This window comes from Physeter macrocephalus, chromosome 11 (assembly GCF_002837175.3).
Source record: "Physeter macrocephalus isolate SW-GA chromosome 11, ASM283717v5, whole genome shotgun sequence".
NCBI classification, from domain to species: Eukaryota; Metazoa; Chordata; class Mammalia; order Artiodactyla; family Physeteridae; genus Physeter; species Physeter macrocephalus.
This window is the reverse complement of record NC_041224.1, coordinates 32,704,173-32,719,724: the sequence shown is the minus strand read 5'-3', so window position 1 is coordinate 32,719,724 and position 15,552 is coordinate 32,704,173. Positions and strand designations below refer to the sequence as shown.

The 15,552-nt window shown below is 41.9% G+C and overlaps 1 protein-coding gene across 1 annotated transcript; it reads left to right on the top strand.

Moving 5' to 3' along the window:
• Nucleotides 1-891: 891 nt before the first annotated feature.
• On the top strand, nt 892-1,407 carry LOC112066480 (2-iminobutanoate/2-iminopropanoate deaminase-like). The gene has a single exon (XM_055088774.1). The coding sequence runs from the start codon at nt 959-961 to the stop codon at nt 1,370-1,372; it is 414 nt and encodes a 137-aa protein (XP_054944749.1). The 5' UTR covers nt 892-958; the 3' UTR covers nt 1,373-1,407.
• The last annotated feature ends 14,145 nt before the right edge of the window (nt 1,408-15,552 follow it).

Below are 15,552 nucleotides of genomic sequence, written 5' to 3'. Positions count from 1 at the left end.
AAATTATTCTTTCAACTTACAAAGATTTATACATATAGGTTGGTATTATTTTCTTCAAAATCCACTCAGAAAGGGCTTCCCTGGTGGCGCAGTGGTTGAGAGTCCGTCTGCCGATGCAGGGGACACGGGTTCGTGCCCCGGTCCGGGAAGATCCCACATGCCGTGGAGCGGCTAGGCCCGTGAGCCATGGCAGCTGAGCCTGCGCGTCCAGAGCCTGTGCTCCGCAACGGGAGAAGCCACGACAGTGAGAGGCCCGCGTACCACAAAAAAAAAAAAAAAAAAAAAAAAAAAAATCCACTCAGAAGGTTATAAACTTATTCTGAAGACCATCATTCGTAAAAATAATTTTGAAGTGTCCCCTTCTAAATTGCCTTCATCACTTCAATGACATGATCTTAAGTTCTCCAATAATGAAAAACACTTTCTCAGTTAGAAGTGGGTTTGATCAAGAAAATACAAATCAGCTAGAAGTTGAGTCTACACAAAATGCTCAAAATAAAGAAGACTTAACAATAGTTAGGGAAGACGGATGGTCTTCCAAGGGAATCTTTAGAACATATTTACCACCCACCATTTATCAAGCTGTATTTATTTACATTATCTATCATATGAGATCTTCTCTTTCTTGAGGATAGAGTCTGGTGTTTAAAATGTTTTTGTGTGCTTTCTAGTTGTAGTAGAGTCCTTTATACACACCAAGCATTCAATTACCATTTGAAGAAAGAAAATAAACTGAAATGAGATAGGGAGACTGTAGTTGATCCATCTCTCATAAAAAGCTATATTCAGAATGAGACAGGAAAGAGTATGGCAGGTGGAAAATGTGCCTAAAATTTTCCAGGAGAATGGCCTCTTCAGCAGGAACTTCAAGATAAGCTCATCAAGACCCGTGAGACACGAGTAGGAGCAGTATATGTGGTAGTTGTCTCCGAGGGGCGGCAAGGAAAAAGGATTAGCCATGTCGTCTTTGATCAGAAAGGTGATCAGCACCGCGAAAGTCCCAGCGGCCATTGGTCTCTACAGCCAGGCTGTGTTAGTCGACAGGACCATTTACATTTCAGGACAGCTAGGCATGGATCCTGCAAGTGGACAGCTTGTGCCAGGAGGGGTGGCAGAAGAAGCTAAACAAGCTCTTACAAACATGGGTGAAATTCTGAAAGCAGCAGGCTGTGACTTCATGAATGTGGTAAAAACAACTGTTTTGCTGGCTGACATAAACGACTTCAATACTGTCGATGACATCTACAAACAATATTTCCAGAGTAGTTTTCCTGCAAGAGCTGCTTACCAGGTTGCTGCTTTGCTCAAAGGAGGCCGTGTTGAGATTGAAGCAGTAGCTGTCCAAGGACCTCTCGTGACAGCATCACTCTAAGTGGGCCCAGTGTTATTTAGTCTGGAATTTTAATAATGTTTTTTAAATTAATGTCTTAATTTTTACAGTATTTGTTGGAAAGTGTAAGGTTGACTGAAATATCTGAAGTTATTATGGAAATACCATATAATAAGGGGAATTGAACATGAGTTGAAGATTAATGATGAATCTAGTTACTGATGTTATAAATTACACTTCTATAACACTCATTACTGGATGTGGGAAAAGAGACACACATTACATAGTTACTCAGAAAAATAAAAGTAAAGGGAAATAGCATGTAGGAAAGATGAGTTACTATTCCTGAGAAATAATAAAGAGCACACCTAATTCAATTAAACTCTATTAATTTAATGGTGTGAACTATTCAGTTCTCATGTCAGATACATGATTCTGCTTTTACTTGAGTAAAATTAAAGCATTTAAGTTTGAATGGTAGAGGTAAAGGAGAAGAAACTGGACCAAATTTTATATAGATAATATTTTTCTAATGGAAATAAAATAGCATGCAGATTTTCCTTTGTGTGATTCTGTTCACTTATTTTTTAACAGTTTAATGTATACACTAAATCCTATTACCTAAATAAAGGTGGGGGAACTATGAAGTTTAAAAAAAAAAAAAAAAAAAAAAAAAAAAAAAGATAAGCTCATCAGATTGGGCCAGATCACAGTAAACTCAGTGACAAAGAGCAACCATGGAGGAGAAGAGACATCTTAGGAGGAGGTCAAAGATGAGCAGGAACATGAGGGGGACATAAAATGATGCAAAGTCACATGCACTAATTTTCAGGGTCTTTCCAGCCTTGTGCCAGCAGGGCAGATGGCCCGTGCAGGTCTGCTAAGTGACAACTGTCTGACCAGTAAAGAAACCCAGGGGCACAGGCTACACAACCCCAGCATTCAAAGTCCAGCTTAAGGACATCAGTGGACTCCTTACATTACAGAATTCCCTCAGCACATTATAAATGGCCTTTAAATTGTGTATCTAAACACTGAGACACTCCAAAGAAGTAGCACAAAATGGGGGCACACGTTTAAAACAGGGACAGCAGAAATGTTTTACACTGAGGCCCCCTGGGCCTCTGGCAGCACCAGGTCACAGGTGTGAAGGTCTCCTCCTGACATGCGGAGGACCGCGAATGATCGAGAGCAAGGAAAGGCCGTTCCCTGCGGCGCCAGCCTGGCGTGGTCATGCCGCCGTTCTGCTCAGAGGTCTGCCCACCACATCTGTTCAGAGGTTTCTATTAATAGCTCCATGCTATATCCATTTGGATCAGGGTCCAAATGCCGGTGATTTATAGGGAGGTTGGTGCTCCATACTGAGGTTAATGTGATGCTGGTAAAGGGATTATGGGGCTTCGACTGAGCACATCACGTGTCTCGGGCTAAATGCCATCAGTTTTCACCCCGCATCATTGTCTGTCCTCCTGCCCACCTCAGCCTGCTCCATCGGGGTCCCTTCTCTGCAGCCAATGCATGGCTGTCAGCCTCTAACTCTAAACTCTTCTCTCCCTCTACTGTATTTCTGATGTGTACATGTTTCCTTCCTCCAGTTACATTGTGAGCTGGACAGAGTTTCAGCCTTCTCTTCTGTTTTTATACCTTCATAGCATCTAGTAGGATGCTCCGCACACAATAAATTGAGGAACAGAGTAGAATCAAAGAATGTTGAAGTTGAAAAATAACCACCTTTTAATGCCATCCTTGTCATTTTATCAACAAGATAATTCAGACGTGAAAATTCTGTGACCTACCCAGGGTCATTCAAACAGTTAACAGCAAGGTTAGGACTGGAGCCTAATTTTCCTGATTTCCAGATGAGTGGCTACTTTTGCTCCATACAAGTCCATCCACAGTGCATATATTCATTTTATGAATACTCATAGCCACTCACCACGTGTCTTTCAAATTCTTTCAAACAAAAGATATACGATGAAGTCATATGACTGAATATGAGGTGAGATGTTTATCATCCTGGAGGGAAGAATAAAATAAAGAATGTTGCACTCACCTTTATTTGAATTCAGTAACGTGTGAATGTATTTTTCTTTCCTTTTAGGGTCTCTGGGCTAAAGATCACTCACTCAACCCTGCACAATGTCTCCGAGGCAGAAAGATTCACCCAGAGCAGTGACTGCAGGGAAGCAGCAGCCTTGGCTGGCAGGAAGCAGAGACAAAGTGAGCATGGACAGGGGCTGGTGAAGTCCGTAGGGGATGAAGAGCTGCCTGCAGTGCTGGCCAGGCAGCAGCACGACAGACACAACCGTGCCCAGTGAGGCCTGCCGCCCTCCTGGACGGTGAAAAGCAGATTTACAACCAGAGCTTGAGGAGCGCCTGCACACCTGCGCTTGACTTAGTTTCCAAACTTATTCTAACGTTGGGGTCCAGAACATGGTGGGAGTATCGTCCCCAAGTAACGGGCTAACAGATGTAAGGAGTTAGGCTGCTTGTGTGCTGGTCCCAATAGCCTACTGTGGGCCAGTGCGTAGACACCAGACAAAACCCAACTTGCCTGAATTAATGTGAATAAGAACACTTTTTAAAGAACTGAGCCCTTCAAGAATCCAAATCACAGCAAATATTTATGCTCTGGCTGATTGACCACCAACTAGGAAACTCTGAAGGGAGAAAGAACACACGATTTCTGGAGACATTCATAATGCTTGACATCCTCGGATTCTGACTCTGAACAGGACTCATTATAAACTCCTTTAAAAAAAAATAAAGTCCATATCATACTTTATGCTACAAAATGCCTTCTGTAGAGTCCAAGATAGGCTCACCAATTATCATTGCAAATGATGATCTAGCAAAGTTCCAACGTTGATGCCAAAAAATTATAGATACTAAAATAGTGACTCAAATGCCTCCATACAACTCACTTTACATTTTCTGTTCAACTCATTTTTGTAAGTAATGTTGAAATTCCTTTTAATTGCCTCTAAAATCATTTGTGCACTCACTGTATGTCAAATCCAACTAAGCCGTATTTTTATTTTGATATTTGAAGATATACATGATTGAATTGTCACATGTACTCTTTTTGCTTAGAGAAAAATAATCAAAGAAAAAGTAATGAGCTAGAAACTGACACTGATTTAAAATCAGTCATGGAACACTTTAATTAGGACCCCTGCAGTTATAGTATCCAGCATATTATGTTTCTGAGATTATGACAACTGTAAAAACCATTTATAGCAGCATAAAAACCAACTTCTGAGTTGAATTAGGTAAACCTGACAGGTTGCAAAGCTCCTGTGGAAAACAGTAATAAGAACTTTTAAAAGATGATGAATTTAAATATTTTATTTGTGTGTCTTGCAGGCAGCTCAGATTTCAGGCATAATTACAATTCATCACACGCTTAGAGGTGCTAATGTTGTGATGTAGTAATCTGTGACGTCTCTAAGCTTATTGTTTTATTTCTCCTTTTTCCCTCGACAGGTAGCTGTCATCAAGAATTACTAAAGCTGCTGCTCTTTAGCAGAAATGCTGCTGCTTCTTTTTGGCCCAGCTCTCCATGCAATCCACAGATTACTGCCATGAAATTCACATGCTTGTGTCAGTCTGATATAAATCAAGATCATGACATTGAAATCCCATGTTTTGATTAAGGAAAGCAGTTTTAAAAAAAAAATTTCTCAGAAAAAAAGAGCAAATTCTGCTTTTCTCTGTCAAGTCTTGGGAAATATATGCTTATTTTCTCTCTGATGAATAAGACTTAAAAGAGGAAAGGAATATACATGATTATTTTGGAGCTGCTGTTATTTCTGATAACAATGCAAGCCATTGCCTATTTTGGAAGAACAGAAGGTTTACCTTCTAGGGCAAAATTTTTGTTAAAAAGTCTTGTAGGGGCTTCCCTGGTGGCGCAGTGGTTGAGAGTCCGCCTGCCGATGCAGGGGACAAGGGTTCGTGCCCCGGTCCGGGGGGATCCCATATGCCGCGGAGCGGCTGCGCCCGTGAGCCATGGCCGCTGAGCCTGCGCTTCCGGAGCCTGTGCTCCACAACGGGAGAGGCCACAGCAGTGAGAGGCCCGCACTACCGCAAAAAAAAAAAAAAAAGTCTTGTAGGGGGCCGGCGGAAAGGGAACAAACATGGAGGGAAGGGAGGGATTGCTGGTTGATGAAACAAAACTCAGAGTGAGACTATTTAAACATAATTTGTGACCCTTCATTCTAAATCCATAGGCTATGTAGTTTCACGCAAATAAAACATGCCTCGTAAGTAACACACTCTCTGTATCACAATTATAGTGACCACCATGAATCTGGTATGAGATTTATTCAGCGTTTTATCGCCAACTCAGGGCCAAGTCTCTAGAAGTTTGTGCATCCTCTCCAGGGCTCTCCAGGTACAAATGAGCAAAGACAGCTCAGCTCTGGAAGTTCCAGAAGGATCACAGACAAATATCACTGTTTAGGGCTCTTTTTGCAAGTACTTGCATAGCCTTTCCTCTGACCGCCCTGGCCCCTTAAATCCTGTAATAAACCACAGACAGATTGTGAGGTGTACCACGCATCCGAGGAGGCCAGCAGGAACATGGTCATCCCACAGGTCACATGGACACTCCTCCATGGGACCCAGATCCCATCGCCTGGCTCCTGGGTCCCTTGTCTGCTCTTCCCTGGAATAGCACCAGCAGCAGGGTGGATTTGCAAATGCAGTTTGAATGGTCCTTTTCCAACCCAGCACTGGCCAACCGGATCCAGGCTCTTTCGAAGATCTGTCATCTTTGACATCCTACCCTCTTTCCAAGGACTCACCATTCCCCCAGCATCTACTCTGAACCACTATGTACTCCTTTGGCTTTTTACACCACATATTCTGTGTATACACAACTCCTTCCTCGTCTCTTTTGTGTCACCAGGTAGACATGAGACTATGGTCTTTTCATGAGTGTACAGAGCACAAGAATGAGAAACGTTACATTTATCAGGGATACAGAGTGGCCTTTTTCTACATTTCAAATAGTATCCATTGCCATAGAAACTGAACACTGGAGCTAAAATACACAGAAAGGCAGTTAGTTAACCATAAATGGGAGAAGGTGCACCAAATCAAGCATGTAAGCCAGAGGGGCTCAGGGACGATACTGAGCCTGCAGTTAGGACTCTTAGACTTACAGTGAAAGAGATCAAATGGTCTCCACCCCTGTACCTTCCTTTGCATCTTTGAACACTGCCCATCTCCATACACCCCCACCCCACTGTTAAGTCTTCCCACCCATCTTGCAGGTAATTTGGTCCTTGGCTACTTCATCGTTGGCTACTGTTGTCAAACAATGAAAGTGTTGCTGAAGGAAGAAGGCATCATTTGCATTTAAAAAGATATTAAGGATAACTTTAGTTACTATTTTTTCTCATTACAGAAGTGTTATAGGTTCCCTGCAAAAGTCTTTTAAAATTCAGAGGAACTAAAATAAAATAAAGCAAACATATATTCCCACCACCCATAATGAATCTCTTTTCACAGACTGGTGTCCATCCTCCATGCATTCATGAGCAGTAAGAAACAGTATAATATTGGAAAGAAGACAAACTCTGCTACTTTCTCACTGTGCATCCCTGAGCAGGCTACTTCTACTCTGAATCTGCATTTTCTCATTTGTAAAATGCGGATAATATTAATACACAATCCATGTCATCATCTAGAGAATTGTATGAATCAATTCACATGAAGTGCTTAGAGGATGACAACATAGTAATTGCTTAATAAATGCTTTTATTACTATTATATTGATTTTACTGTTTTGGTTTTCACTTAGTAGTCATTTAATATACCTTATCATCTTTATATATGTTTTATAATTATAAAATATATACAATATGTATAGAGAATATATACACAACGATGATAGATAATTCTTACAAAGACACACCTGCACTCAAAAACAAGAGGACTATTTCTGTGGATAGAAACAGAGTGACATGTTGCATGGCTCATGGCTCATCATAAACTGGAACCATATTTGAACATTCAGGGCTAGAGTTTCAATTCCTTTACAGAATGACCAGGTCTGGCAAAGAGTTCGAATTAAACTTCTGGAGGGTAGCTGTTGGTTAAGACCGTAATCCTTGCCCGTGACAGAAGCTGAAATATCTCTGCCCAGCCATCTGAGACTGTGGCCAAAACCATGTGCCTTTGGAGGAAGGAGGAAGCAGAGGCACTTAGGGATGGACCTAGGATTTGGAAATGCTGCATCCATGCAGGCTGAAAGCCCTAAGCTGCTAGCAAGATTGACTCAGGGCCATATTTCCAGTGGGCTGAGAAAACATCATGCCTGTCTGGGCAGGAGGCTCACTGGTGTGGGAGAATATATTCACACAAAATAGTACTCAACCAAGATGGCAAAGCAGATGAAGAATTCTACAACCATGGTCAGGAATCAACAGATAAATAGAAGCATTAAAGCTGAAGAAAAAAGTCAATTGAGAAATCTGAAAAAGATATTCAAACAAGTATGTATAAAATATTCATGTGATAATGGACATTCATAAAACAATAGCAAGGGGAGGTAACAATGGAAAAAAATCAAGTGCAAATTCTGGGAATTAATGATATAATTTTTTAATAATTCAACAGATGTGAAGAACAGCCAGCTGGACACAACTGAAGAGATAACCCAGAACATAGGTCAGAGAGATGAATAAATGGAAAATACAAAGAATTGTTAAAGGATGTTAAAGACAGATTGAGAAACTTTTAATTGAAGAAACTGAGCAATTACAGGAGGGGGAAATACTTAAATTGATAATAACTCCAAATTTTTCAGGACTGAAGAAACTCATGAGCAGTCTAATAGAAACAACACATCAAGTGCTCAGCACTTATAAAAGCATAAAATCCACACCTGCATTCATCACCATGAACCTACAATGTACAAAAGATTGAGAGATTATATTTTAGAATATATTATGGGAAAAGGAAAGATTATCTACCAAAAGAAATAAAGTACTGCAATATGTGACACTTGATTTCTTATCAGTAGCAAAGGATACAGAAGCCAAGGGGGAACAGATATCTTCAAGTATTAAGGGAAAGTAACTGCAAATCTGGAATTCTTTAGAGAAATAAAAATATTCTCAGACATTCAAGGATAAGATAGTTTACTACCTACAGTTCCTTATGGAACAAAGATAATAAAGCATATCCTTCAATAAGGAAAAAAAACAACTCAAAGAAAAAACAGGATGGAAGAGCCACGAGTGAGTGGTAAAATCATGAGTAAGCATAGTTAAATTTGTAATATCATTAAGAAATAAACGAAGATTATGATGATGATGATAGTGATAATGATGGTGATGACTTGTGTTAGAAAAACGAGTTCTAATTAAATCTGAAACAATAATAACACGGAGATGGGAAGAGTGATATCTGAAGGAAAATTAAAGCACATGATGGTCTCGTTGAAGGAGAAATTAACTTTAGACATTTCTACAAAAAAAAAAATAAAGGGAAACATGGTAAAAGCTGAAGTGCAACCACTATATTAACATAACTGGTAGAAAGAGAAAGGAGAATTAATTCAATCAATTCAATACCAATTAAGAAATGAGACCGTTTTTAAAAAGCAAAAGAAAAGCATGGGAATTACAAAAGCATACGGTAGAATTAATTCCAACTATCAACAGCATGATCAATAAAAGACCATGTCTGTCTGGTAAGCAAAATGAGGGTCCCCCCAAAATATCTACTTCCTGACCCCTGGAACTTGCAGATGTGAACAGTGAAATGGGAGATTATCCTGATTACCTGAGTCAGCCCAAGATAATCACATGAGTCCTAAAAACCTTTTCCCAACTGTGTCCATATAAAAGTGAATGAAGATGGATGAAGAGTCAGAGAGCGGTGATGTCACTGGTTTTTGTTGTTTTTATTTTTTTTAATTTATTTATTTAATTTATTTTTGGCTGTGTTGGGTCTTCGCTGCTGTGTGCGGGCATTCTCTAGTTGCGGTGAGCGGGGACTATTCTTTGTTATGGTGTACAGCCTTCTCATTGCGGTGGCTTCTCTTGTTGCGGAGCACGGGTTCTAGGCACGTGGGCTTCAGTAGTTGGCGCAGGCAGGCTCAGTAGTTGTGGCGCACGGGCTTAGTTGCTCTGCGGCATGTGGGATCTTCCTGGACCAGGGATTGAACCCGTGTCCCCTGCACTGGCAGGTGGATTCTCAGCCACTGCGCCACCAGGGAAGCCCTGATGTCGCTGGTTCTGAAGACAGAGGAAGGGGCTACAAGCCAAGGAATGCAGTGACCTTGAGAAAACACAAAAGGCAAAGATACATATGCTTCCCCAGAGCCTGCAGAAAGGAGCCACCTTGATTTTAACCCAGTGAGAGTTTTGACAAACTTTGAATGCGTAGGACTCTAAAGATGATAGATTTGTGTTGTCTTAAGCCACTTTTCATATTTTTATATTCTGTGTTCTTATAAGCCATGCCATGATGAATGAACATCTTTGAATATATTTCTTTGCCTGCTCTGCTTTCTGAAGTAGAATGAAGTAGAAATTCTGACTCAGAGGGTATGAACTTGTATTTTAACACTCATTGCCTTACTGCCATACAGAAACAGTCCACCAGTTTTCGCTGATTTCAGTAATAGCTGTCTCCGTAGGGAGGTAGAAGGAGAAAAATGAGAGAGAGGGGGAAGCCAGAGAGAAGGAGGGAGCAAGGTAAGGCATTTCCGTGCCCCATATTCCTCCTTCCGACTTCTGTTCCTTTGGCTTCCGGAATCCTGCAAGTGGGTGTAACTCTGGGAGGCTGTCCCCAAGTACAAAGAGACACCCTGCCCTCACCCCCTCACTGCCACCCCCGGCAGCCCTAAGCTGCTTTTCTACAGGACGGGAGAAAGGTCTAAGATTGCTGACTGCCCCCATCAGCACCTCTACAGAAGGAATTCTTATCTCCGTGGAGACAATAAACAAAAGGAACAAATAAACAGGTAAATAATTCAAATTAGTCGTTTTATTCAAATAATTTACCATTTATCATAAAAATACAATCACCTAAGCATCTTAGTCAAATGAATCTGTATTTATAAATACAACTTTTAGCAAGTTGCTTTATTTATCTAAACTTCAGTCTCAGCTTTTTCATCTGTAAAATGCAGATTAAAAAAAAAAAACTTATAGGGCTTTGGTAACAATGAATCATCTTATCTGCAAAGAACTTAGTACAGGCATGGCTCGGCACATGAGAGGCAATCAATAAATTCTGGCTATTATTATTATTATTATTATTATTCAAAATTGTGTGAATTGCCTCCTCATTTCCGTTTTAGTTGTCTTAAAGCAGAAACCACAGCACAAGCATTCGAACCTTCAGGGGAACCTGCTTCTCTTCCAGTCTCCAGAGTTCTGCGGTGATGGGATCTGAGGGCTGGCAGGGAAATTTATCAGGACCATGACATGGTGCCATCTGTGGGAGAAGCCCTCACTGCTATTTGCAGTTGCCTGCCCTCCCCCTGGAAGCCTTAGCAAAGCACAGAGATTTGGATGTAGTGGTGGACCCCATCTTAGGGCATCTTAGGGACCTTCTAAATCATCCGCCAAGCTCTTGTGATGGGTGCGATGTCCTCATGGGGGAGCCAGGACTGAAGCAGTTACTGCATAGCTGGCAGCCTTGGTGTCAGCAACTCAGGCATCCAGGCATGCCCATCTTCTCATCAAATGACAGCAACCACCTCGGAAGGTCATCACTAATAGCCTCTGAAAATGCTTAAGGACCCTCTGAGGTCGGCCAGGCATCTGACTGGAGACACAGGAAGTCCAACTAAGGACAAGGGTGTGGGAAGGGCATTAAAATCCAACATGGTGTTTTTATGGCCTCTGAATCAATCATAGATGATACTCAGCACAGACAGTGCTTCCTCCACAGCTCTTTACAAGAGGATGTTTTATAGGAAAACACGGGGGATGTGCACAGCCACACTGAGGCAGAGAGACACCTTCAGAGCCGTCTCTTTCCCTTGTGGGCATTTCAACTTCCTAAGCCCTTTCAGATAGACTGTGTGCTTTCACCATTCCAATCCTGTCAAGTGTGTTTTCGTATCATTCCCATTTCAGGTTGAGAAAACAAGGGCCAGAGAGGCCAAGCGACCTGGCTGAGTCACCCACTTGGAAATCGAGAAGCTCCACTGAGGCAGACAACGGCAGTGGCAATTTGAATAGGATGTGAGCTAAAGCCCCACATACTTCTCATCCATCCCTTAATAGAGGCTTGAGAATTCTAACATATCCTGAAGCAGAAGCCTTTAAAAAAGGGATAGGAATAGGAATCTCATACCCCCAGTACATGAGGGGCTCTCTATACTGAAACCTGTTCTACGAAGAACAAGATAGACGGCTACCATGCTGCCAAGCCCTCAGCCTTGTCACCTTGGATTCCGATGTGGAGGGAAGTCGTGTGAATGACAACCTGCTCACTAAGGTACTCTAAGTTCTCAAAGCAACAGAACTGATCATTCGTTACATTATTTCTGTACTGATACTGATTCTGAATTTCAACTCAGGGAGCCCATAATATAGTTCCCTTGGATGTGGGAGAAGTGCCCTGAGTAGTATTAGCTGCATGTGCCGAAGTGTGTGTGCCTCTGCATGTGTGGCTATGTGCCTGCATGTGTGTGCACATGTTCCTCTGCCTGTGTTTGTGCATGTGTATGCCTCAGGATGTATATGTATATATGTGTGCCTGCATGTGTCTGCATGTGTGCATGCCTATCTGTCTGTGCATGTGCATGTACCTGTGTGCACCTGTTTGTGTGTGCAAGTGAGCCTGTGTCTCTGTTTGTGTGTGTCTGTGTGTGTGCTGGGGAGCAGGCTCCCAGAGCTTACAGAGTGAAATTGTTTTCCCAGATAGAAACTTAGTGTTGCTCCAGCACACGGGGGTGGGGGAAGAGGGTGGGTCTACGAGCTCCCCAGCAACATGGGGTGGAAGGGAAGACCCCAGGTTCCCAGCAGGACAGGAAGGGGGCAGAGCTCAGGCTTGGGAGAAAGTCCCATGTGCTGTCAGTAAACAAGGCTCCTCAGAGGCTGGGGTCATAGCTCAAGAACAGGCCTTGTAACAGGAATCTGTCTGATTTGCTCTGAGGAAAACTAATGTCAAGCCCAGATTTTAATATATCCAGATTGATAATGTTTTCAATTTTTCCCCCAAAAGGAATGTTTCAGTTAAAAAAAAAAAGTAAAAATTGGCCTTTCAAAGAGGTTTTGAAGATACTTTGTGGAATAACTGTCTACAGCTATTAAAATTTCAACCAAGTTATGTCAACTTTAGCGTGAATTTCATTAAATGTGACTTGTACTGACATTTTTGCAAAACAGTATTTTGTTCCACTACTAAAATGAAATTAACAAATACGGTTGAAATTCATCCATTTCCTTCCTTATCTAATATTACTCCTTACCTCACTGAAAGAATCAATAACATAGGGTGTTAACTGTTTGGGATTCAATCCTAATATTAAACTGTAATATCATGTTTTCAAGGAATAGTCAACAGAATGGAAATATAATTCTCACATTTTTATGTTAAGTAAAACATATGAGACAAGATAACAACATAAGTCGGCCCCGATTTTGTTTAAATATACACATACGCATGTATACATAGGCCCACAAACATACATAAATAGAGAGAAACAAACCAAATATTAAGAGTATTTTATCCTTTTTATTCTCCTAATAATTGTCAATAATTTCAAATTATCACAAATTTTTATGGTCAGAAAACAAATGAGGAGAAAAGCAAAAAGGAAAGGTTAATGGCTTGGGGAAGGTCACACCACTGGTTGCTTGGAGACCAACCCACATGCCTATCTAAGTTGGGGAGAGTTACCAGTAACCTGACCAAATATATGTGATGTTTTTCTACCTCCACTTTCAACTTTAACCTTCAAATAAGGTCTGTTCAAGGCTACATATTACATAACTGATAACCAAATTGGTTCTTTAAAAGAGTGTTTAAATCCCCAGTTCTTATTAAGTGGTTGTATCCACTAACATACGTGTAATGTTAGCAAACCAAAAGCATTCATCGCTGGCCGGGCTTGTCTAGAGCAGCAGTCACTGTGAGCTGCTCTGCTCAGTGCCAAAGTGAGCACACACACGGCCAGGCCATCCCGGCAGCACCCAGCGCAGCCCTGATGCTCACTCTGGCGCGTGCTACCGCAGAGTCCCCATACAGGCAGTACCATGTGTTCACCAGATCTCAATCCACAGCCTTTCTTCCTGGGTGCACACAAAATAGAGTTCTCGGCCCTGTGCAGGCAGGAGGTCCTGTGACCAGCCCTGACAACGAAATGTGTGCAGAGCTGCGAGGCCCTCCCTGGCTGAAGGAGGGAAAAGCCCTGGGCTGTTTTCCACCTCCTCCCTCCTGCAGCACCAACCAAGGAGGCCTCCAAGCAGCTGGAATGGCATCTCGAGGTCCACGCCTGGGCAATCACCCAGGGCTGGATCGGATGCCCTCTGGGCAAGAAACAGAGCCACTGGGTCTCAGAACCGACCTGCTGTTTTTGCATTAGCTAGTCCATCTTGAAAGATACACCCAGGAAGGACACCTTATTGTAACATCTCTAGAACAGGCCTGGCCCTTGTGGTCACAGTGGAAGGGAACGCATAATGGGACAAGGTGAGGCACGCACACAAAGTCAGTTTTGCTGGATGGAAAGCAAAAAGAAGAAAATTCAAAATATTCAGATAAGATAATAGTAAAGACCCCTTCTAGCCCTGGAATTGCAGTCTGTGTCCAAGAAGTATAACAGCTGCATGAAACCTGAGATGTACAAATCTCTGTAAATCCTGCAAGCTTCTGCCCAGGGGCCGGCATCCTCCATCCTGAGGTCCAGGGTCACACCCGCAGGCTGGCTGAACTGTCTCCAGAAGGAGAAGAAGCTCTTTTGTTTTGTTGTGAAACTACATATCACTGGAATTTATTGAGTAATTACAAACCAGGGAGTAGGTGAGGGACGGAGGACGGGATGAAAACACACTTAGTGCTGAATAGTTTTTGTTTTTGTGTTTTTTTTAGTCCTATTACACGCCCTTGGCTGAGAAGATCCCCACAGTGCAGAGATTCACTTGCAGAGCAGAGGAGAATGGCCAATCCCAGGGCTGGTCGCCTCTTGGATGAGAGAAGGGGAATTAGTGTGTGCTATTTGGTCTTCTTACAACACTGCTGTTGAATCAACCTGATATTCTTCTGTGAAATCCATCTGGAATGTTTACAAAGGAAACATGCTCTTGACTGAGTTATTAATGAAAAGACAGGTTGACACCATTACAGTAACAGGATTTACTTCCAAGCGTGGTCATGTTTTTCTCACAGAGCTTCTGCTGTCTGAAGGCTAAATATTCACAGGCGTGTTTACTGATGATATTAAAATAGCCTCTAATTCTTTCCTACTAAGGAATTTAAGCATTCCACTCTCACATCAGCCAGCACTTAAGAAAACCCTAAAGAGTGGTGGCTGTGGACTTTGATCAGCCATCAGAGCTTAGCCTAATAAAAACTGGCTTCCAGGCCATGCGTAATTAAATGGACATATTTAGAAGCCAAAAATGCTAGTGTTTTTCCTAGAAAATAATATTATTAGAGTGTCAGAAATGTAAAATCCTTAATTCTGCAGCTCAAAGACACTCAAAACAACAGTGCACATGCCCTATAAGTAAACAAGGCGAGGGGGGAGAGTTATTATTTTATTATCTTCAAAATGTTTGCATGTCTGACAAATTCAAAATGAATTCAAACCTTTCATAGAAAGAAAAAATTGAAATGTTGTTTTTCATCAACGGGAGTAGTCACATTATTTTTACAATCCAGACTAAAATAGTATAGAAGTGACTAGCAGGAAGCCATAATGACTAAAAACATAACTGGAATAAAAACAAATCACATTTCTTTACCTCTCATGGGGTCAACCTTGATAAGAGAGTGGAGGAGAGAGAGAAACTACCAGGTAATTTCATTTTGGGGTAAGAATACCACTTGCTTCTCACTCACAGACACACAGAGCATGAATCAGGGAGACCCTGAAACCCCCGCAGCTGTGCCGGGGGACACTTGAGAGTGCAGCACAGGAGTAACTCCTGCCAGGAGGGAAGACATTCTGGGGAGCACTCGACCTGAACGGTGCTCCCTTCCTGCCCAAAGCTAAGGCAGGCTACACAAACTTCCCCTTCTCA